The 22,266-nt window shown below is 42.1% G+C and overlaps 1 protein-coding gene across 4 annotated transcripts in view; it reads left to right on the forward strand.

The window, feature by feature from the left end:
• The window catches only part of foxj3 (forkhead box J3), a 95,575-nt gene that overhangs the window by 66,886 nt on the left and 6,423 nt on the right, over positions 1-22,266 (forward strand). For all 4 annotated transcript variants that reach the window (XM_085456974.1, XM_085456973.1, XM_085456975.1 and 1 more), the window contains 5 exons: positions 9,797-9,871; positions 13,413-13,496; positions 14,988-15,089; positions 18,907-19,035; positions 20,934-21,108. In XM_085456974.1, coding sequence (XP_085313100.1) covers positions 9,797-9,871; positions 13,413-13,496; positions 14,988-15,089; positions 18,907-19,035; positions 20,934-21,108 — 565 coding nt within the window. The remainder of the gene's footprint in view (positions 1-9,796; positions 9,872-13,412; positions 13,497-14,987; positions 15,090-18,906; positions 19,036-20,933; positions 21,109-22,266) is intronic.

Genomic DNA, 22,266 nt, shown 5'->3' on the forward strand with positions numbered 1-22,266 from the left:
AGGGGAGGGAGAAAAATACAATTTCCCCATAGTGTCATCTCATTCTGCAGAAGTGGCTGTTGAGTTTTAATTACTATAATACCTCAGTGTGCCACACTAGATGACCTGAGTATAGATAGCAAAAGTTAGTCATCATTTAGATTGTTCTTGTGTGACTTTTTCTTTTGGTTTTTTTTTCTTTCCTCTGCGTTATGGACATAGACTTACAATGATCTCCTACCACTATATAACAGGTTATTATATTTATGACAGATTTCACCTTGGCATGTATTTTTTCTGTGGCAAGCAAGCACACTCTTCATGTTTTATTAAAAGTACATACAAGTGAGTAAAGATCAGAGACTAAGGGATTTAAAGCCCAGCATGCCAACACATTACTACTAGATGCCAAGGGAGGCAGATCAAATTCCTTTGAAGATGGTTTTTAAAAAAATGAGTTGAAAATCGTTATAGTTGACTTCATTGGTATTTGAGTGTGGGCTTTAGGTCTCTTGGTAGCTGTGGTAGATGTAAGAGAGCTTCACAGTGTGTTGGGCGGCTTGTGTTGGCAGTCTTCTTGAGTCTGACAGTATAGTGTCAGCAAGGGAGGGGTCATTGTACTCAGCAAGGCTTTAGGTAGAGCTAAATAGAATTAGATGTGTCTGTAATAGGTGCTTAATGAAAATACTTGTGTCACTGAAGCCAAAGACTCAACTTCACAGCCGCTAGCAAAGCAAATGTTTGTCTCACTTCTTTGAGGGTCTGGGATAAAACAGGAGGGGGAGGGGGGTGGCGGTTTTAATGTTCAGAACGCTGAAAGTGAAGAATACAGCTCCTTTGTCATCACATAGCGGATTTTCATCAAATCAATCACAAGAACCTTGTTTCAACATCCTTAAGGCTACAGCTCTCCTACTGTAGCTAGCTGATTCATCTGGTGCACCTGGACGAACCTACCTTCTTCTACCTGTGTATGTGTGTCCGAGGATGTTTTTTTAAGCATTTTTTTAGCAGTGCCTAGCTGAGCAAATGCTGTGGCATCCCACATGCCTTCCCACACCCACTACAAATAGACAGCGAAGGTGCTACATTCGTGGCCTCGGTGCAGATCCCCGAGGCTGAGGAGTATGTTCTGTGTTGGTGGGCATGTCACAGGGTCCATATGAAATAACAAAGGCCTAAAAATACAGTAATCTACCTGTGTGCGTACATGATGGTGTGTGTGTGTGTGTGTGTGTGTGTGTGTGTTACTGTTTCTGTACAGATTCACTTCCCATTTCCTTCTTTTTGAGCTGTGTTATCACTTCTTACTGCTCTTTATTGTCACCCATTGTCTTTCTTTTTTCCTTCCTTCCTTCCTTCCCATTCACTCCTCATGCTGTAATAGTACTAGTAGTAAAATCTGCCACAGCATATCTTAAATGCATGCATATTGTATTTTTTTGAAAAATACTATGTATATTAGATTTTTGACTCAAATAGAATTAAAAGTTTATATAATAAAAGCTACTTTTGGGTCTTACCTTGTCACAAGGGGCATCGCAGGAGGTAGCTCTGCGTAGTTGATTTGGTAGATTTTTACATGTGGATGCGCTTCCTGTTGTGACCGCAAATGGTTTTGTTTCCTCCTAGGATCGAACCGGGGATCTTCTGCTTGTTAGGCAAATGTGGAAATTGCTTCAACACCAGTAGTACTACAATGTGAAGTGTTATTGTATTCTGATATTTGTTTTATATAGGGTTAAGCAACATCAGTAGAGCCAGTTTTGAGCAATTTTTGACCAGAAAAAAAATTATTTCACATTTCAGCCTTAGGATGGAGGTGACACGGTCTGTTTAACTACAGCTAGTTTACAATGTTCTGTTTTTTCCATTTAGAATATTAAAAAACAATGAAAATAGTTTGCCTTTTTATGTTATGTTTACTACAAAAAAGAACAACTGTAACGTGGAGGAAGAAAATCAATAGGGTCACTAAAATTGGCACGTACAGGCCTACTTTGAAACCGATATAAAGCTATGCAGGTCACTATCAGTCTTGCCTGCGTTTGTGAAAATTAATCAAATTAAAAGTAGCCAAGCAAGTGCAATCTGTACTTGATAATAAATGAAACAGTTATTATCCTAATAGCTTTAAAATAGTAAAAGTGAGGGGTGGGCAGTATTAATTTAATTTTGGCAAAAGTCTGATTACACATCGAGAATACCAGGAAGCATTGGCAGTGAATGCACTGTTCTTTATTTCTGTTTTACTCCATATTTTTTCTTTTTTTGAACATGAACTCCATACTTAAGGCAAGTTGCAGCATTTCTATGCTTGCTAAACACTGCCACTGAGGTTCAGAAAATATGATGAAACATTACAAAAAAAAGTCAGTCTATAGGCTACATGTTTTTACAGTTGGAGAATGTAAATAATTATTTGAAGTAATGATAGAAAAAATGGAGGGTGCTAAAAAAAAAAAAGTAAACCATTGTTCATTGACATATTCACTATTTGTTTTTTTGTTTTTTAAATGGATGTCACAGGGAGCCAGTGGAGGTGGTGGAGAAAAAAACCACATGTGGCTCCAGAGCAGCAGGTTACACACCCTTTATGTAACACAATGGTATTTATTGCAGCGATAAACTGGGTTTAGGTTAATTATCAATAAACATGCCGATTAGTTTTGTTTGTTTTCTTTCACTACGTGTTTGCAAATGATGAGAATGCTCATTAAATTATATTAAAAAAGTTTATATTAAAAATAAAAAGAGTCAGGTTACCATATATTTTGCAATGCTACCAACCACATTTGAGAAATCTTCCTTTTTATCATTAAAAACATTTATTTTTTCAATATTTGTTTTTTTATTGGTTGCAAATAATTTCAGTACTCATTTTGTCCTCTTTGTTGGAAACTCAGGTTCTAATATGCTTTGCAATTGTTGATGAATTTTCTATTATTTTATTTTATTTTTTTAAATATCATGTATTTTTTTAATTCATTTTCATTTTCAGCAGAATTGGAGTTTTTTATTTTGCCAGTCATTTTACTGACCTGGTATTGAGTGCAGACATCAGGATTGTGGTCACGTAGCAAATGCTTGAAGAAAGAAATGCTTTATTGTTCAGATCCACATTGAATATTATATACATGGTTATTAAATTGTGCCGTTTTGCTACTGTCTAATATGACATTGGCCCTTCTTTTCAGCAAAAGCTCTGGTTAATTCAGCTGTACACCAACCTGTGCTCAGCTATACAGGGAGTGCAGAATTATTAGGCAAGTTGTATTTTTGAGGAATAATTTTATTATTGAACAACAACCATGTTCTCAATGAACCCAAAAAACTCATTAATATCAAAGCTGAATGTTTTTGGAAGTAGTTTTTAGTTTGTTTTTAGTTTTAGCTATTTTAGGGGGATATCTGTGTGTGCAGGTGACTATTACTGTGCATAATTATTAGGCAACTTAACAAAAAACAAATATATACCCATTTCAATCATTTATTTTTACCAGTGAAACCAATATAACATCTCCACATTCACAAATATACATTTCTGACATTCAAAAACAAAACAAAAACAAATCAGCGACCAACATAGCCACCTTTCTTTGCAAGGACACTCAAAAGCCTGCCATCCATGGATTCTGTCAGTGTTTTGATCTGTTCACCATCAACATTGCGTGCAGCAGCAACCACAGCCTCCCACACACTGTTCAGAGAGGTGTACTGTTTTCCCTCCTTGTAAATCTCACATTTGATGATGGACCACAGGTTCTCAATGGGGTTCAGATCAGGTGAACAAGGTGGCCATGTCATTAGTTTTTCTTCTTTTATACCCTTTCTTGCCAGCCACGCTGTGGAGTACTTGGACGCGTGTGATGGAGCATTGTCCTGCATGAAAATCATGTTTTTCTTGAAGGATGCAGACTTCTTCCTGTACCACTGCTTGAAGAAGGTGTCTTCCAGAAACTGGCAGTAGGACTGGGAGTTGAGCTTGACTCCATCCTCAACCTGAAAAGGCCCCACAAGCTCATCTTTGATGATACCAGCCCAAACAAGTACTCCACCTCCACCTTGCTGGCGTCTGAGTCGGACTGGAGCTCTCTGCCCTTTACCAATCCAGCCACGGGCCCATCCATCTGGCTCATCAAGACTCACTCTCATTTCATCAGTCCATAAAACCTTAGAAAAATCAGTCTTGAGATATTTGTTGGCCCAGTCTTGACGTTTCAGCTTGTGTGTCTTGTTCAGTGGTGGTCGTCTTTCAGCCTTTCTTACCTTGGCCATGTCTCTGAGTATTGCACACCTTGTGCTTTTGGGCACTCCAGTGATGTTGCAGCTCTGAAATATGGCCAAACTGGTGGCAAGTGGCATCTTGGCAGCTGCACGCTTGACTTTTCTCAGTTCATGGGCAGTTATTTGGCGCCTTGGTTTTTCCACACGCTTCTTGCGACCCTGTTGACTATTTTGAATGAAACGCTTGATTGTTCGATGATCACGCTTCAGAAGCTTTGCACTTTTGAGACTGCTGCATCCCTCTGCAAGATATCTCACTATTTTTGACTTTTCTGAGCCTGTCAAGTCCTTCTTTTGACCCATTTTGCCAAAGGAAAGGACGTTGCCTAATAATTATGCACACCTGATATAGGGTGTTGATGTCATTAGACCACACCCCTTCTCATTACAGAGATGCACATCACCTAATATGCTTAATTGGTAGTAGGCTTTCGAGCCTATACAGCTTGGAGTAAGACAACATGCATGAAGAGGATGATGTGGACAAAATACTCATTTGCCTAATAATTCTGCACTCCCTGTATGGTCTATCTTTAAGTCTCTTCTTTCCATTTGTTTTACTCACTCATCCACTCAATAACCAGCTATTTCCCTCCCTCTTACAATTCATTCACCCACGAGATCGTATTTCTCTATTTCTGAACAGATCTGAAGCATCCATCTCAGCAATAGCTCAAGTCTTTTGTATTGGTTCGTCATTCAGACTTGGTAACAGGTCAGTCAGAGGTTGAGGTCCCATCTTTTTAGCGATAGTATTTGCAAGGGTGTTTGCTTTAGTTTGTCTGATTTGTCGTTCTCCTCTCCCTCTTCTGTACAGATGCTTCATACAAGATATTAAATGTGGCAATAGGCCTGAATAGTATTTTTAAATGGCTATTTTTTTTCCTACTCTAAAAGCCCTGTGGTACATTCTGTCTTCTTTTTCATTGTTAATGTGAAAAGACATGTTGATTTCATACAAAATGGGATAAACTTAAAACTGGAAGGATGCTGGGAATGCGTAGGCAGTGTCACCTGAACTAACCTCTCCTTACATTCAGCTTGAAACTGCCTGCTTTTACGTTTTCTCTGAAGACCTGCTCTTTTGTAAAAATGTAAATTGAACTCTGGAATGATTTTTTTATTTTTTATTGGGAATGTTTGCCTTTATGAGCAGCCACTGTGATGAAGGTCACTGTAATGTTTAACCACTGGCTCCTGACAACGTTGACCCCCGCTTATTTTCCCACAAACTGCAATGCTACAGAGAACACTTTGATCACAAAGGCAGCAAATCCAGCAGCATTTAAGTTTCTCTCCGATGGAGTTTAATCGAAACACTTTAAGAGCACCTCCAGGTCATCTCAGCTCTCACTTGGTCTCTGGAATGCTTCGGATAAACTTAGAAATGGGCTAATATGTCTTTGTTGTTAGTTGTGGGAAACAGAAGAATGGGCAGAGTGTTGGTTGGTTAGAGCCCACATACAATTCATTTTTCCCTTTTTTTTCCTCCCCCCTCCACTTTTGTTTTTTGTCTAAAAGCTCAAGTTATAGAAAGATGGTTTGAAACTAGTAAGGCCCATACAGTGGCATTGATTTATTGATGCTAGAGCACAGTGTGACTCTTCCTCTCCCTCTGTGTTCGTTCCTGTGTCATAACTGGTATGTGTGCATACGCATGTCTGTCCCAGCATGCCGAGTCCACTCCCTTGGGTCCCTGACCATGTGCGCGGGGTGGCTCCTCCTCCCCAGCTGTGAGGAGCAGGGCTCTGACATGGTCTGTCCCTTTAGCTCACTTTGAACGTTTGACATGCCGAGCGCAGAGGTCAGCCTGACCTACTTTCCCCTGGCGGTCCTTTCTGCTGAGCTGCAGCGCTCCTCAGCAGGGGGGACAGCGAGGGCGGCGCTGCTTACGCCTCCACTGCTGTCCTGGTGTGTTAAATCACCGCCATTTGTTAGGAGACACGTTCCTGTGTGTGTGTTGGGTTTTTGTTTTGTTTTTTTCTTTCTTTCTTAGGTGTGTAGGAGGCATCCCACATGCATGGACACACACACAGACACAGGTTTGTACTGAGGTTGGATATGAAGTGCTCTGTGGGGGCTGCAGGTAGATGCTGGGCAGCACTTGGGCAGGACCCCTGCAGTGAGCTCTGTCTGACTCACTTTGTGTACAACTGTTAACACCCTCTGACCTCTTCCACCTACTTTATTTCCCTCTGCTGTTGAGCCACTTATGTCTTCATACCAACTTATAGCCCACTGTCTAAAAGTAAAGACCTGCAGCTCAAACAGTGACATACTGTTTATATAGTTAGTGGTAATTGGCAGTAATTTTTCATCAGCCTGTTGTTGTCTTCCTCCCCACTCTCTCTTCCCATTAGCAAAGAAGCTATGATCTATCAAATACAGTGACTTTTGTCTTTTCTGTGTTTTTTGTTTAGCTTTTTCTTCTTGTGCTGTTGTAATATTATAACATCCCCCCTTTTGTTCCGATACCCCCTCACCTGCGTATGACCCGCAGCCTGGTGGTTTCTGCTTTAGACAAATGTGTCTAAAGCAGTTCATTAAAAATTAAACTTCTGATGTAACAGCAGGCTTTGAACACTTGACTGTATCAATGATTTAGGCCCAGTAGAAGGTCCTTAATGGATAAAGCCAACTTTCTGTGCGAGTCAGACTGCTTCTGGCTCCTTGGCATCAAAGTGACACACGCAAAAACAGAAGCTGTGAAGGAAAAATGGTTTTAGGTACTTAAGGGTGTATGGCGTTGTAGAGCTTGCATCACACACGTCCCGGCTCACACTCTCCCCTGTTGGACATGTCTCTGGGTTTTAAAGTGGCATGGGCTGGCTAAGTGGGGAACTTCTTATGTGTTTGTCACCATCCACTATGCATGCGCATTGTTTTATTCATCCTGGCCAAAGTCAAAATATGAAAAGGCAAGCGACAAATTGCAACCAAAAGGGCAAGGCCTTTTATAACGGTGCTGTTGCTTAGAGGCTGTGCAGACAAGCTGGGCTGCGATGAGCACCTGAGAGGAAAAACAGTCATTCAGTAAAACCTCTGCTGGCCGTCAGGCTGCTCTCACTACTGCTCAGCGTACGTGGCAAGTTGGTCAAGTCTATGTGACTTTTTAGATCTGATTCTTAAGATTAGTTTTTCAAGCATCATATCAGTGCACGTTTGTGTAGCATGCAACTGGATTTCACTCAGACCACATAATGGGTCTGATCACAGTGAAACCCTGAATGCTTCTGCAAGTAGTTTTGAAAACCTGATAATGGCGTGACCACAAGATGCTGCGGTTTGAGAGGTTTTCATTAATTTATTCTGGTGTGTGAGAGCAGAACAGAATGGTTGTCTTTTGTTTCCTGTAGTAAAAATGTTGTAAATTTAAGTTTTTGGCATGGAGTGATTTTAATAAACCATAAATTTGTCAAATATTCTGATTCCATTGTATACAGTTCATGATTTCTGTTTTATATGTTTCTGCAGTGAGTGTTTTTGGGTTCTGAGGTTCATGATTTAGATGGTTATTTTTTGTGTGCCTGTTTTGGGAGGGAGAACACAGTTTTTACACTTGATAGTCTCTTGTTTTGAATTTTTCAGTCAACAGTGTTGCGTGCAAGTGTGGGACAGCCTTCCTGTGAATGATGTGTGTCTCTTATTACCATTTGTGTTCTGTACTGTTGCTTTTTGTCTCGAGAGTTTCAGTTTTCCTTCAGGTATTTGGGTGATACTCCACCCTCACTCATATTTCACACACTGTCCTATAGGATTGCTCTTCTCTTCGCAAAGATGAACACCATCTTGAATTTGTCTCAGCTGTATTGAACCGAAAGACAATATGTGTCAGAATAGCTTCAGTGCAATCGTATTTTCTCCTGACCATCCTCATGCTCCGTTTGTTACAGTCAAATACTGTCAGTGAGACTTTTTCTTCCCCGTTTTTAGAAAAAGCAGTATGGGTACACGAAGCAGTCTTTTGGCCATATTTTAGTGAATCCAGGACTGCTTGGAATATGCTGTATGACCAGAGGTGGAGCAGAGAAGAGGATCATAATACTGTTGTGTTAAGAGAGTACCCTGCACATTTGTCCAATGAGATTTATTGTAAATACAGAAGATTTGTATGTCCTCATAAATTTGAAGTGCAGTGTGTAGTGCTACAGCACAAGCACTTAAAAAAAAGAAAAAGAAAGAAAAGAAAGAAGTCATAACTTTAAGTGTCAAGATGTAATCTGGAAAGTTCTCATTTAGCCTGTGGCACAGTAAGGGCTTTGACTCTGCTGTCCCGACTTAAGTGGGAAATTTATTCCTCCAGTGTAGGGTCAGAAAAGTGTTGAGCCTTGACTATGACTAGGGGATGTTTAACCACAGGGTCCTTGGCATATTGGACCAGCCAGTGGTGCAAAGGGAGCAGAGCTCAGCTCAGAGTTTACAGTGTGACCATGGCTCAGAGTCGTAAAGGAGCTTTTCTTGGCCTAAGGGCCAGGTCCGGACATCGCCTGTGGATGACACAAGGGCAGAATTATTTTCACTCCACTGACAGTTTCCCATGTATATTTTATTTTGGAGGAAACAAAAAAAAAAAAAGCATTAATCTTCTCCTGAATTGTACGGGCATTTCAGGATTATTTAACGAGCAGGATTGGCAGCATTACGACCAGCCTGCCATTATCATCCCTCCTGTGGTATAATTGCCTTTGGTGTTGAACAAGCAGCTCCTATCTTTTGCATTTAGGGGTCTTTCACTCTCTCTCTGCCTGTGCCCCCTCTCAGCTTATCTCCTGCATCCACTAAACTCATCAGAGAATCCTACAGCTTTTTAGTGTGACCATCTGTCAATACCACTCCATAAAGTGGAGTGGAGCAACGTGTGCATCCATTGGCTCTTATAAGCCCTCAGCTGGTTTGGCTCCAGCTGGATGTGAGGGCCTTACTGCTGGTGGTTAACCCAGGCCTGGAGCATCGCTCTCTAGCCCTTGTGGCTACTTCAGCCCACCTCGCCTCCCCTATCAGGCAGCTGGATGAACCTCCCTCTTCACCACTGTGGAGTAGCTTGTAACACTGTAATGAGTTAACTTTCAGAATGATCTACATAATTTATTTCCTGCCCCCACAGGAGCCCGCTGAAGCATTAATTAATATCAGGCACCGCTATCAGCAACCATCCCAGTGTGGGATTCCTTCTGGCTCCTATTTTTGGCGCCGGTGGAATTTGATATGTTGTGCAACCATAATGCAGTTTGTTGGACAGTGATGAAAGATAGTATGTCCTGGTGGTATTGTACATAAATTTGATCTCCTGCACATGAATCCAGACATGGTTGTGAGCCAGATCTAATGGCTTTGAAACAGCAGCAGGAGCGGTGACTAAACCTAAATGGTTCATAACAAGTTGCTTTTTGCCGCTACAAGTGATATTGCTCACATTTAGATATTTCAGACTTGTTAATGTGATCTGATTTCTATTTGTATTTTTTATTTCTTTATTTTTGATATGTTAACTCACCTCACATTTTTTCTCTCTCTCTGCTTCCCCCCACAGAACTCAATACGGCACAATCTGTCATTGAACAAGTGTTTTCTCAAAGTGCCTCGCTCCAAAGATGACCCAGGAAAGGTGAGACTTAAAAACATCAACTGGTAATTGCAGACACCTATGGTTGCATGTAATTGCAAGCCAAATAAATGCAATATTTAAAATTTTAAGCAAGTACCCTAAGTTCGCAGAACTCACTATTACAGCATTTTTCTGTTGTGTATCGTGCTATCTCTGGCAGAAAAATATTACCTTTGAATTCCTGCCAGGACTCTTGACAGTCTGGAAATGCATGGAATGCTCGTAATCTATTATGAACCTCCCACCCCCACATAACTGCATTTCAAATATAAGGGGAGGCTAGTTTTTTCTTTTCTTTTTTTTCCTACTTCTTCTTTTTTTATGTGCTGGCACAGACAACAGATGTGGGTGAGGAGAAGAAGCCAGACTGGTAGAGATGGGGCCATAACAGGGTACAAGTTAGGTCATTCCCAGAATCTGCCATCCATCAAGTATTTACTCCAAGTGAAGCTGAACCTACTGAGAGAAAAAACAAGAACTAAATCAGGCCTCTGCCTTTCACTTTTGTTTTCTGCAAGATTTATTCCAGGTTAATCTGACATTTTATTCATAAAAGGACCACCCGCACTTTCAGCTTCATTCTCTTCACAATCTATCTCTCGCAACATCAACCTGATATGAAGCAATTGCTGATAAACTTTGTTGTTCATGAATAGCGAGCCTTTAGGCCAAAATGTATGTGATGGTGAGCATAGGTGTAGCCATATGTGGTATAACCTAGATCATCCTGGAAATGTCAGAGCGTGCGGTACATATGCTTAAAGAACCACACAAATAATTACACACACACACACACACACACACGCACATGAAGAGCTACGCCTAGCTGTGTAGAGGATGGGGACTGAATGCTAATTTCATGTTTTGCTGTAATCCTCTGATATTGACACTCCTGGGAGCTGCTCCACTAAATACAAAATAATCTATTGCTGTATGGATCCCATTCCAAATGCATGGCCAACATGCTCGCATCCTTAATGTTTAATTTGGAATTTTCCTCACTCCCTTCCCCCCGAAGACAACTTCAAAGGGGCGCTAGCCGCTCTTGATATGTTGCATCAATATTGTAATGTGGCAGGAATATGAGAACTGCTGGTTGGATGAGATAGGAGAGTCATGTCGCTCTGTGTCTGTCTCTGAGATGGTGTAAGAGATGACAGTTGTTGTTGTTGTACATGTGCACACACATGCGCGCGCACATACACACACTGTGTCTACCTCAGAGGTAGAAATGTAGCCTGTGAAGGCTGCTGTTAGTAGTCTTCCTTTTAATTGGTCTTATGTCTCGGCCTGGAGTTGCAAGGATCGCCGCTGTACTTTCTTTGTTTGTCTTTCCTGTATGAAAGGGGAAGCAGGTGACATAATTTATGGTGATGTATGAAAATAAGCTGCGTCATTGAGGGGAAGAGAACAGGCAGTGTACCTGTGTTATCAGGATCTTGAAAAAAATCTTTACAGCTGCCTTTGTTTTATTGCTGCAGAAATAGTGTGGCTTTCCTCTGTTGTTGCCCCAGACTCCAAGGATACACTTCACTTGGCATTGCTACATTTTTCCTCTTTCTTTCTTTCTTTCTTTCTTTCTTTCTTTCTTTCTTTCTTTCTTTCTTTCTTTCTTTCTTTCTTTCTTTCTTTCTTTCTTTCTTTCTTTCTTTCTTTCTTTCTTTCTTTCTTTCTTTCTTTCTTTCTTTCTTTCTTTCTTTCTTTCTTTCTTTCTTTCTTTCTTTCTTTCTTTCTTTCTTTCTTTCTTTCTTTCTTTCTTTCTTTCTTTCTTTCTTTCTTTCTTTCTTTCTTTCTTTCTTTCTTTCTTTCTTTCTTTCTTTCTTTCTTTCTTTCTTTCTTTCTTTCTTTCTTTCTTTCTTTCTTTCTTTCTTTCTTTCTTTCTTTCTTTCTTTCTTTCTTTCTTTCTTTCTTTCTTTCTTTCTTTCTTTCTTTCTTTCTTTCTTTCTTTCTTTCTTTCTTTCTTTCTTTCTTTCTTTCTTTCTTTCTTTCTTTCTTTCTTTCTTTCTTTCTTTCTTTCTTTCTTCTTTTTTGCTGCCAAGTCTCTGGGGGTGGGTGTTGGAAAATGCAAAAAATCCCCTCCCATGAGGGTTAACTTAAAGTGTTGTTCCCCCCCTAATTAAGAGAAACACCACAGAGCTTGGCTTTCTTTGTGTGACACTTAATTTTGAAACATCTGTACCTGCCCATTTCAGCTCTCAGAAAGAGAGCAGTTACGTTTAGAGACTCTCTCATCTTTGCATATAACAAGGGTTTTGTTTTTTTTTTGTTTTTAAAGCAGCCTGTATCTTGTGCTGATTGTGCTGTGAATCCCCCCCCAGGAAAATACTAATTGACCCCAAAGCCTCACACTCATATGAAGAGTTATAATTTTAACCCCTGATGAATATAGACCAAGCCTGGATTTTTATTTTAACAGTCGCAGCAGCGATTTATGCAAAAATGGCAGATTTGCTAAATTTAACAAGAGCAGGCTATTGTGTATGCTGCATTATTGTATAGATACTTGAAATACAGTTGTTCCATGGCCTCTCCTGTTGTTTAGAGAATTTCTTATAGAAATATCAATTATTCTCTCTGCTAAGGAAGTAATTTTAAAGGTCCTGATCTCACTTTCTCTTGACAATTGAGATTTTATCGGGGGTCATATGAAATATTAAAAACAAATTCAGAACTCGCAGGGCCTTAGGGTAAAAATCTCATTTTTAACAACTGCAAGCAGCGTTGCTGTTGGCTTCGAGGAGGCACACCATTGAAAAATAAATTAAATGGGGCGAATGCAAAGATAAATAATGCAGCCTGGTTGTGGAATTACGAGCTGCAGCCCCAGAGCCAGCCCCAACTGTTCTCTCCTCGATTAGCCTTTTGTAGACCTTAGAAGAAAGCAACACGGCAGGGCTAGCGCTGCCTCCATTCCCGGGCTGAGGCAGGATCCTTCATCCTTGGCAGCAGCGCTCTGACTTCACTACCTGAGGCTGAGGAAGTACAGCTTCAGGAAAGGCTTAGCATTTCACCACCACCAGCTGCCCTCACCAGCCTCTCATTGAGGAGCAGCCTCAGAGGAGGAAAAGCCAAGGCTTTCTTGCTAACAAAGCCCACCCACACACCACTCAAACTCTTAACACATAGCTATCAACTCAAATAAAGGCTCGGGCTGATAGGACAGATTTTAACAGAGCGTATGAGGCCCAAGAGTTCTGAATATGCAGGTATATTTCAGTGCCAAAAATGTTTGTGATATCAGAGTGGAAATGTCTTAATCCTGATTTGTTTTTTCTTTCGTTTGTTTGTTTTCCTTTTTTCCCATTTTTAATTTGACTTTTTTCTTGACTTTAATGGATATTTGACATTTAAGAGGCGGGTTGTAAAGATGGGAATGACATGAAATTCTGGGGTGATGTGTGACAAGAGTCCCAAGCCATACTCAAACCATCAAAGTTGCGTGCTCTGTAACCATTCAGCAATGAATGCAGGGGAATTTCTGGGGTATCATGTGAGAAAGCAGTCTGTTTTATCATCTCACAGGCTTTTCTTCTGTCTGCAGGGCTCTTACTGGGCCATCGACACCAACCCAAAAGAGGATGCTTTGCCTACACGGCCAAAGAAGAGGCCGCGGTCTGGAGAGCGGGTGAGTCTGATAGGAGAAACTTAACATTCTCTGCAAGAATATGCATTTATTTAGATAGATAGATAGACACACACACCCTTCTCCTCCTTCATTCTTGTTAAAGCGTTAATATCTGTGTGGTTCAGTATATTTTTTTTTGTGTCTTTACCTTGCATCTGCCTCAGTGTTGTTTTCCTTTTGCCCTTCTTTCTCTCCCACTTTCCCTTCACTCTTTCTCTAGCACTTGCAGACATACACACACACACACACACACACACACACACACACACACACACACACACTCAGACTCAGTAGGAGTTCATATCCAGACTTTATGTAACTACCTCTTCATGCTGCTTCGCTAGCCTGTCATGAAGTGGGCTCCTTATTAATAAACTATGCCTCAGGCAACCATTACATACATTACATTTTGCACTCACTTTTTTTAACAAACATCAATTAATGCAGAACTGTGTGCAGCGGCTATTCTGAATGGGAGCTTTTGTCTTTAATTATGCATGAGCTTCATCCGCCCGTTAACGTACGGCTGTACAGGTTTTTACTGAGCTGCTCAGATTGACCTGGCCCTTGGGCATCCCAACACAGGGGGCTCTCGTCTCTTCCTTCTCCACAATGTGGCTGACCAGAGGCTACGATGAAGAGAAATTCCCCAAGCTGGCGAGGGAGACTCATATATACACACACACACACACACACACACACACACACACACACACACACTGTTGTCTCTACCAGACACAAACACATAGACTCCATTAATCTTAAAATGCTGTTTATGTAGTTGCCTCACGGCATCCAAATACTATCAGATTCATTCAACAAACTGTGGTATTGCAGGTGTGTGATCTTAGATACACAAAGCGTGCCTTGTTTTTAGTGTTTTTAGTACCTTTGTTTTTTGAGTGTGACACAAAAGCACGCACAAAGCGAAGAGGACTCTGTTTTCTGTAGGACACGTTTACTGCCCCCCTCCTCCCCCACCCCCCCAGACCCTGCCTGTCTACAAAGGCTTCCTTGAAGGGTCTCACACAGTGAAATTGAGAGTTTGTGAAATCTCATTTATGTTTAGCATGAATTTGTAGCCATTCCTCTTACAGTAAGCAGTTTTGGGAGACAGCCACAGTAGAGTTATCTCTCACAACAGTGTACCTATACTGCAAGACAAGGGGGTTGCACGTGTGCATCAATATGGTATGTGTTTGGGTGGGAGGTGACTGTGGGGTTTGGGGTTTCAGACCTATTTTCTTTTTAGTTTTTTTTTTTTTTTAAGTCCTAAATCAAGTTGTGTCTCTGATGTATCATAGAAGCAGCTCTGTTTGTTTTTTTGTTTTCAGATCTTGCAGATGGATATGAATGTGATAGCAGCATGAAATTTGTTACCAGCTTTAATACAGGTTGCTCCTGCAGTAGTGGGATCTCGTGTGTTTAATAATTGGATTACGTTGACTTCTTTTTTGTTCTGCCTCCACTCCCTGCCCCCAACCCCCACAGGCTTCCACGCCGTACAGCCTAGAGTCAGAGTCTTTGGGGATGGAGTGTATGATCTCTGGAAGTGCCTCTCCAACGCTGGCAATCAACACTGTGACTAACAAGGTACTACAGCCAGCAATCCAGCCTCCAGCTCCAACACACACCTGGCTACACGGCTGCACCCTGACCCCACCCACTTCTCCAACCACCTACAGCACTATTCCCCACAGAGACAGGAGCACTTTTGTGAAGGGGAGATGCAGGCGCGCACACACACACTTTCACACGAGCATATGCTCATGTGCCTAAAGCTTCTCTTCATCACAACCCACACCAAAATACACAACTATGTGCCCTGCTGTACCTTTTTCCTCTACAACAACAGGCAGCAGGCTCTTGTTATCTTTAGTGCGGAAATATGATGTTCACACTGGTGCTTGCCTTTGCAACCTGATAGACTTGCACACAGTCTTGTGCACATTTGGAAACAGAATACTCCACATGCTATTTGGGGTTTCTGTATTCACACCTGTAGTGCAGGTTGACGCCCGAAAAGTTGTTTTCTCACCGAGTGACCACTCTACAGGTGACCACCCCGGCTGCTGGCTCTGTCTGCTCTCCGTGGCTTTTCTTTTTCTTTTCTTTTTCTTTTCTTTTCTTTTCTTTTTTTTTTTTTTTTTTTTTTTTTTAAGCATCCGTGAAAACATGGAAACACTTGTACATCATAGCGCAAAGCTACAGGGACTGCTAGCTGTTAGCTCTGAGTGTGCTGCTCACTCTGAAATTTAAATAGGCTTTTTAACCTTAAGCTCTCATCCTCTGAGCCCAGTGGGGGCAGCTCTCAGGAGTACTTTTAAAAAGCCTACAAGAGTCGCTTATTTCCTGCAAGCATTACAAAAAAGTATGGTTTAACGTGAACAGGGGTGTTCACAGAAAAGATGAGTTAGTGCTTGTATGACAGAGGCTCTTGCGTTTCAAGTTAAAGGCAAGAGTCTGAGCATATTTCTGCGTGTGTTGTAATTTTTATGCATGCACATTTATGTTACAAAGCGTTTCTGCTTGTTTTGAGGAGCATGTCGGTGACAACTACCTAGGGGCTGTTTCTGTAGCAGATAGATTCATTGGCCAAAGTGTGGAGACAGATGACCCTTTTCCTGTTTGAGTACTACAGACAAGCACTTTCCACCGATCTCCACCACCAGCCGCTGCATAATAAGGCCCTAATGTTAAGAGCTGACAGTTAAGTCTGGATCCCTGCCATTGAATACCTCCAGCTAAATAACTTAGACGAGTAATAACCGACATGCATAAAAATGACACCCAAAAAACCCCATCAGCTGAGCAATTTCAAGCCAGTTTTGTCTTCTTTTGTTCATTTGATTGTGACAAAAAGTGTTATGGCAGTAAAGCGAGCAGAAGACAAAGTGGAATAGCAACAGATCTGAGGTCTGATGTCCTCAGAGAGAGCTTGTTTCTCACTGTCTTACACTGTAAACACACAACAGGCCACGCCTCTTTCGGTGCTGCATGCCAAGCCACAGGAATTCCCTCTCTGTTTTTTTTTCCTCCTCTCTCTCTCTTTCTATTCTAGTCTCTCTCCCTCATATTCCCGCCTTCTCGCATAGACCAATGGGAGAAGCTGGCAGGACGACTACTGAACCAGCAAGAATCTTCTGTCTAGCATTCCTCACACGATTGTACTCCCTCTCCTCTCACTTTGGTGTCTTTCTCACGCAGACTCAGACTTTTCTTTGCCCCCCACCAAAGATTGTGTTCTGAGATTATCCTAAACACTGGCATTAAAGTTACAAAACTTTGGCACTAATGTGTGGATGATCGAGAGGGGGCAAGGACAGATTGTTGGAAATATGCTTGCTAATGAATAGTTGTTCTTCTCCTCTCATCTCCTTCATGCATCTCATACCCTTTTTGTGTCTCTTCCGCTGTCACCTTGTGTCTGTGCGATCATGCATGCGGGGATTGTGCCGAACATTGGCTGGCATTGTTGGAGACACCTGGGCTTTGATTTCATAATCCATGTCTCATGCACCAGATTAGGTCCCCATGTAAAAGACACCTCTGGCTTTTTACTTAATTCACTGCTAAGAATAGAACTCTGACTCGCTTGCCTGCTAGCTGTACACAGTTTTTACTGTGGAGCTGCTCCTGCCTGTATGAACACGCTTGCCTCGGCCTCTGTGTGTTTATGTGTGTTGTTCTACCTTTGTGCACGTCCGTTGCTGTAGCAATGTATGTCTATTATATGTTACATGCTTCTATGTATGTGGGTGAGACGCGACTGGGTGTTAGCCTGCGACAGTGCGTGTTTGAGTAGGCATCTTCACTCAGGACTTGGTGTTGGGTGGGGATGGGGGTTCTGGGTAAACCACAGAGCACTGAGGTTTTTGAAATCATCACACTTTATGGTTGAATGGTGTAAAAATAGATTGTGGTGAGAGACTTAAGGCTAAAAGCTTGTTTTATGACTTCATTACACATAACATTTATATATCTGTGGCACGCTGTTTTTGATTAGCATTGTAGGGCTGAGTTTGTAGACGTGCTTAAGCCTTCAGTCTTAGCTGCTCATTGAGTTCCCTTTTGCGCTAATGAACGCTGGAGCCAGGCCCACACTGAGTGGAAGAAGGCTAGAGTTGCCTAATGAGCTTCTTTTACCACCCCCCTGTTGTCCTCTTCCTCTGCATCACCCCTCTTCCTCAAACAGTGTTCTCTGGATTCAGCATTTGCGCTGTTCAGTTGTGTTGGTTTTTTTTAAATTGCACTATTTCTATCTCATTCTATCAGTGCAGAAGCCAAGCTCCATATTAAAGGCTTAATATGATCTGAAGCTCTTGCTCTGTGCTCTGGATTCGCACCAACATATTAGTCAGCCGGCCAATCAGTCAGAGAAGAGAAGACTGGTCAGGGCTGCCTGAATTTCCTCACCTCCTTGGGGCCGCTGTGGTGCCACGCTGTGGCTCAACAGAAAGACAAGAGGCTTCAGTCCATTACTGCTGCTACTGAGAGGCAGGGTGCTGGACAAGCCGGGCCAATCTGCCTGCCTGAAGGCTACTACAACTGCTGTTTCATTGTGCTCAGCACAGAGCCCACTCTGTTGAGCAGCAGTGATGAGCAGAAGCCACCATGCTGCACTCACACATGGACAGGCACACACAAATCTGAGAATGCCATGCCTTCTTCCACTGCAACACCACCAGCGCGTTACTGCCATTCTTTTCTCACCAAACAAAACTCAGCACATGGGATGGTCTCTGTGGGTGTCATTATATTCATTATCTGGATTATTCTTCTTACTACTGTCTTAATTGTCTGACGGCACACTTTATTTGGGGAATGGCGGGAGGACTAAACCTTGTTAGACAATAATTAAGATTGTCGTCCTGAAGTGCCTCGGCTAGTTTCGCTCCTACATTGAAAGGTCAGTGTCTCGGCTGCACTGAAATCCTTTGTTAGCTGTCCCAAACGGATTTGCGCTTGGTGAGCAGATGTGGCTGACATCGCCAGTAGCATGACCTTTAGTGATGGGAATGTCTCAGCTGTCTCCAGACCCCTTAACACATTCAGATGGAACCCCTTAGTGACTGCGGAGGGTGTTGAGCAGCACCCTATCTCTCTCTCTCTCTCTCTCTCTCTTCTCTTCTCTCTCACTCACACACACACACACACACACACACACACACGCAGTAAAGCGAAAAACTATTCTGCAATTATGACATGCTGTTGCATGCAGCACACACACATCTCCTGGCTTCACAGTCCCACTGCTAATATCATTAAACTGCACACCAACATTACCTGTAACACCAATTTTCTTCCAGGAATGCTGATGTACGAGTGCATTTATTTGTGTGGTTGGGTTTTTTTTCTTTTTTTTTTTTTTTAAGACATCAAGGCTAATGCACATGTGTATGCGTTTCAGGTGGCGTTGTACAACACAGACCAGGAAGGGAGTGATAGTCCAAGAAGCAGCCTTAACAACAGCCTGTCTGATCAGAGTCTGGCCTCCGTCAATCTCAACAGCGTGGGCAGTGTGCACAGCTATACACCGGTAAGAACTAGGATGAATGTTGTTGAGTGAATTGTCATTTTTATGGATTCAGCACTCTAAACATAATCTTAAATGTTCTCTTGATTGCAAAGTTTAACTTTCACATTGACTAATTTAGAAAGGCACTAAAGATAGACAAGCTCTACCTCCCCTCCTAAAAACCCCCAACAAAAAACATGAAACATCAAAAGTTAATGAGACCTGGGTTGGTTGATTCAAACAGCCATAAAACAAGAGGAAACACCCTCACCTGCAGCAGTGTATTTAAAAAAAAAAAAAGAGCTTTGGAAAAATACAGCAGCAGTTTTATTCCCTGCACTGTACAGTCTCAGGAAATGCATTTTTCTTCTGATCACCAAACACCTGCAACAAAAGAATGGGTTGCTACCCTCTCCCTGAGCCAGTCAGGCTTGATACAGATTTGACGTGGGCCGCGTCTTATTGAGGTTGACCTAAGCGGTGCCATAAAGACCTCAGGTTTATTTGCAGCAATTAATCTGCATCGTTCATGGGAACAAAGAAAAAACAATAAAGGTGCCAGGGCAGGTTGTTCCTGCTGTTCTGCAAAGAGTCAATAGTGTAGAACAGTGGGATTTTTTTTTTTGTTTGTTTCTGGCTCTTACTGAATATTTGTAACAGGATATTTATATAAATTTGGTGTAATTGTTGTTTTTTGAGCACTAAGCACTTACAGCCAAATGATAAATTGTCATTGTGTTCATATTTTTCCAAGCCGTAGGAGAGCCACAGTCGCTAAATGAATGAAAATGAAACACTGCCAGGCTTAGAAAGTGTACTGTATCCCATATTTTATCTGCTCAGAAAGTCCCTGGAGTCTTTCTTCAGAGGAGCCAGCCGTAGACGGTAATAGACCGAGGTTCAGGGTGGACATGAGCTGGAGTACAACATCAGGAAGGGGGTTAAGGGAAACAGAGAAAAATGTGCACACTCCTGGAACCCAGACAAAGAGAAGTGCTTCCTCTGATGTCCTCCCACCAGAGATGCCCCCTCTTTGGTGTGGTCCTCCTGCATCCTAGAGCGCTCCGTGCTCCAGGCGCTGGGCATCGATCGGCTCAGCCTGATGGATGTGCTCGCTCTCTCTTCTCTGTCTCTCTCTCACTCTCACACACAGCCAAAGCAGCAGCTCGCAGTAAACACTCCGGCTTTATTATCACCTCTTCACTCTTAGCCTTGCCAGTCTGTGAGCCATGCGCTTCAGCAGCGTGCCCACATATTGGAAGAGGAAGATGTTATGATCAAAAATTGGACGTGAACTCTCTTGTAGTGCTAGCTCACAGTGGTAACAGGTCAGGTCCTACTTTGTGAAATAACCATGGTTTTGTGTTGCTGCACTTGCTGTGGTGAATCTCATAGATAAATTCTTAGCTGGAGGGGACGCTGCTTGCCGTCTCACACCCAGGGGCAGTGCATAACATTGACTGCCCACACAAATACATGGATAAAATGGCTGCTTATTTGTACAAGGTATTGCTATTGATTTTGTTTTAAATACATTTTGCTTAGCCACCTGAGTATTGGCTTTGTGTCCATTCGAGTTGCTCTCTTAATGTTGTGTGAGCCAAGGCGGTAAGCACTGACCTAGATTGTTGTGCTTCGCGTAATTGTTCTTTATATGTAACATGACTGACACCCTTTCAGGCGGAAATAGACATTGTAGCCGTCACTCCTCAGAACAATTAAACCATGCATGTGTTTGAGAACTGCTTTATATTTGATGCGGTTCCTTGATAAGGTGAGCATGGTGTGGGTATCTTTGAAAAGTACAGGTGCTCCTCTACAGTAATCCCTGTAGCTTATACCTTAACCAGTGAAACATCAAACAAAGTGTTGGTCACTTTTGTAACTCTTTGCTGTCGTTACTCTCTTCATTTGTCCAGGTGACCAGTCACCCAGAGCCTGTGTCCCAGTCTATGAGCCTCCAGCAGCCTCCCCAGTCCCAGTATAACATGCCAGACAGGGACAAGCAGCTCTTGTTCTCAGAATTTGAAGATCTCAGTGCCTCCTTCCGCAGCCTTTACAAGTCTGTTTTTGAGCAGTCCTTCAGCCAACAAGGTAAGTGGGCTCACGGGAGCATCAAGTGGAAACCTAATAGAGGGCCTAAGCTTCAATCATCAAGGAACAGGATGATTCTCAGAACGATTTTCCTAATGCGGGTTTGTTCTTAACAGCTGGGGCTATAGAGAGTCTTTAGGCACTAATGAGGTTTACAAAGAATTGAGCAGGTTTTCAAACAGGCTGACGAGCCTATAGTGGAAATCTATACTGAGTATTTTCACGATCTTCTGCCAGAGAAAATGTAAAAACCACCTCATTTAATATACAAAAGCAGAGTCTGAGAGTCTGTGTATTTCATTAACCGACGCAGGCTTAATTCTCCACACGTTTCTTCACGTTAGACAAATGCTGTCTGCATCTTGTCACATGTCAAGTTTTTCACGTAGGGTATGTTTCATCAGATGAGTGGAAGAGGTTGCAGGCAGCTTAAGGCCTCAGTAAATCTGTTGGATTTGAGGTTCATTTGTCATAATGATGGGGAATTTGTATCATATAATACACGGTGTTGGATAGAGCACAGCTTTCCAAAGGGCTGTGAGTCCCTGCAGAACAAAAAGCAGTTTTGCTTGTAATCTGATTGACTGATAAACATGGAGCACTTGACAAGCGAGTTATGAGCAAAGTCGACTGAGCTTTCTGTGTATAACCTACTTTCACAAATCAAATGCATTTCATGCTAATGTTTTCAAAGAGTTCCTCTCCTTTAATCTATCATCTATGTTTCATTAGTTGAAAGTTGTAACCTTTTTTTATGTGCATAAAAGTGAAATCTCTTAGTCAGACAAGCTCTAGCAATTAAAAAGCGTAAATAATCGAGCTAGAGGATTTCACACTCTGCCGCTGTAGACAGTGAGCTAATTCACTGGCTTTGATAATAGGTAATGAGCTCGCATTATTATTCTGGTGCCGCGTTAATTGCTTTCTGTATTTCCCTCGTTGGACAATGGGCTTTCTGTGCCGATAAGAGATGCACCTTTGTCACCCCTGCAGTGAGTGTTACGTGCCGATTGTGGAGGTGCAGGGCTGGAGTCGGCTCTAAAAGCACTCCAGTGAAATAGGTTTACTGTGCCAAAGCTGTGAAGGACAGTGCCTCTTACGACCACTCCCCGGCACTCAGATGATTGCAGTTGGGTGTGCAGATGTTCATGCTCCAGT

The sequence above is a fragment of the Copadichromis virginalis genome, linkage group LG5 (assembly GCF_057382275.1).
Source record: "Copadichromis virginalis isolate Kocher_CV1m ecotype Utaka linkage group LG5, C_Virginalis_male_GT1.1, whole genome shotgun sequence".
In the NCBI taxonomy this organism is placed as follows: domain Eukaryota; kingdom Metazoa; phylum Chordata; class Actinopteri; order Cichliformes; family Cichlidae; genus Copadichromis; species Copadichromis virginalis.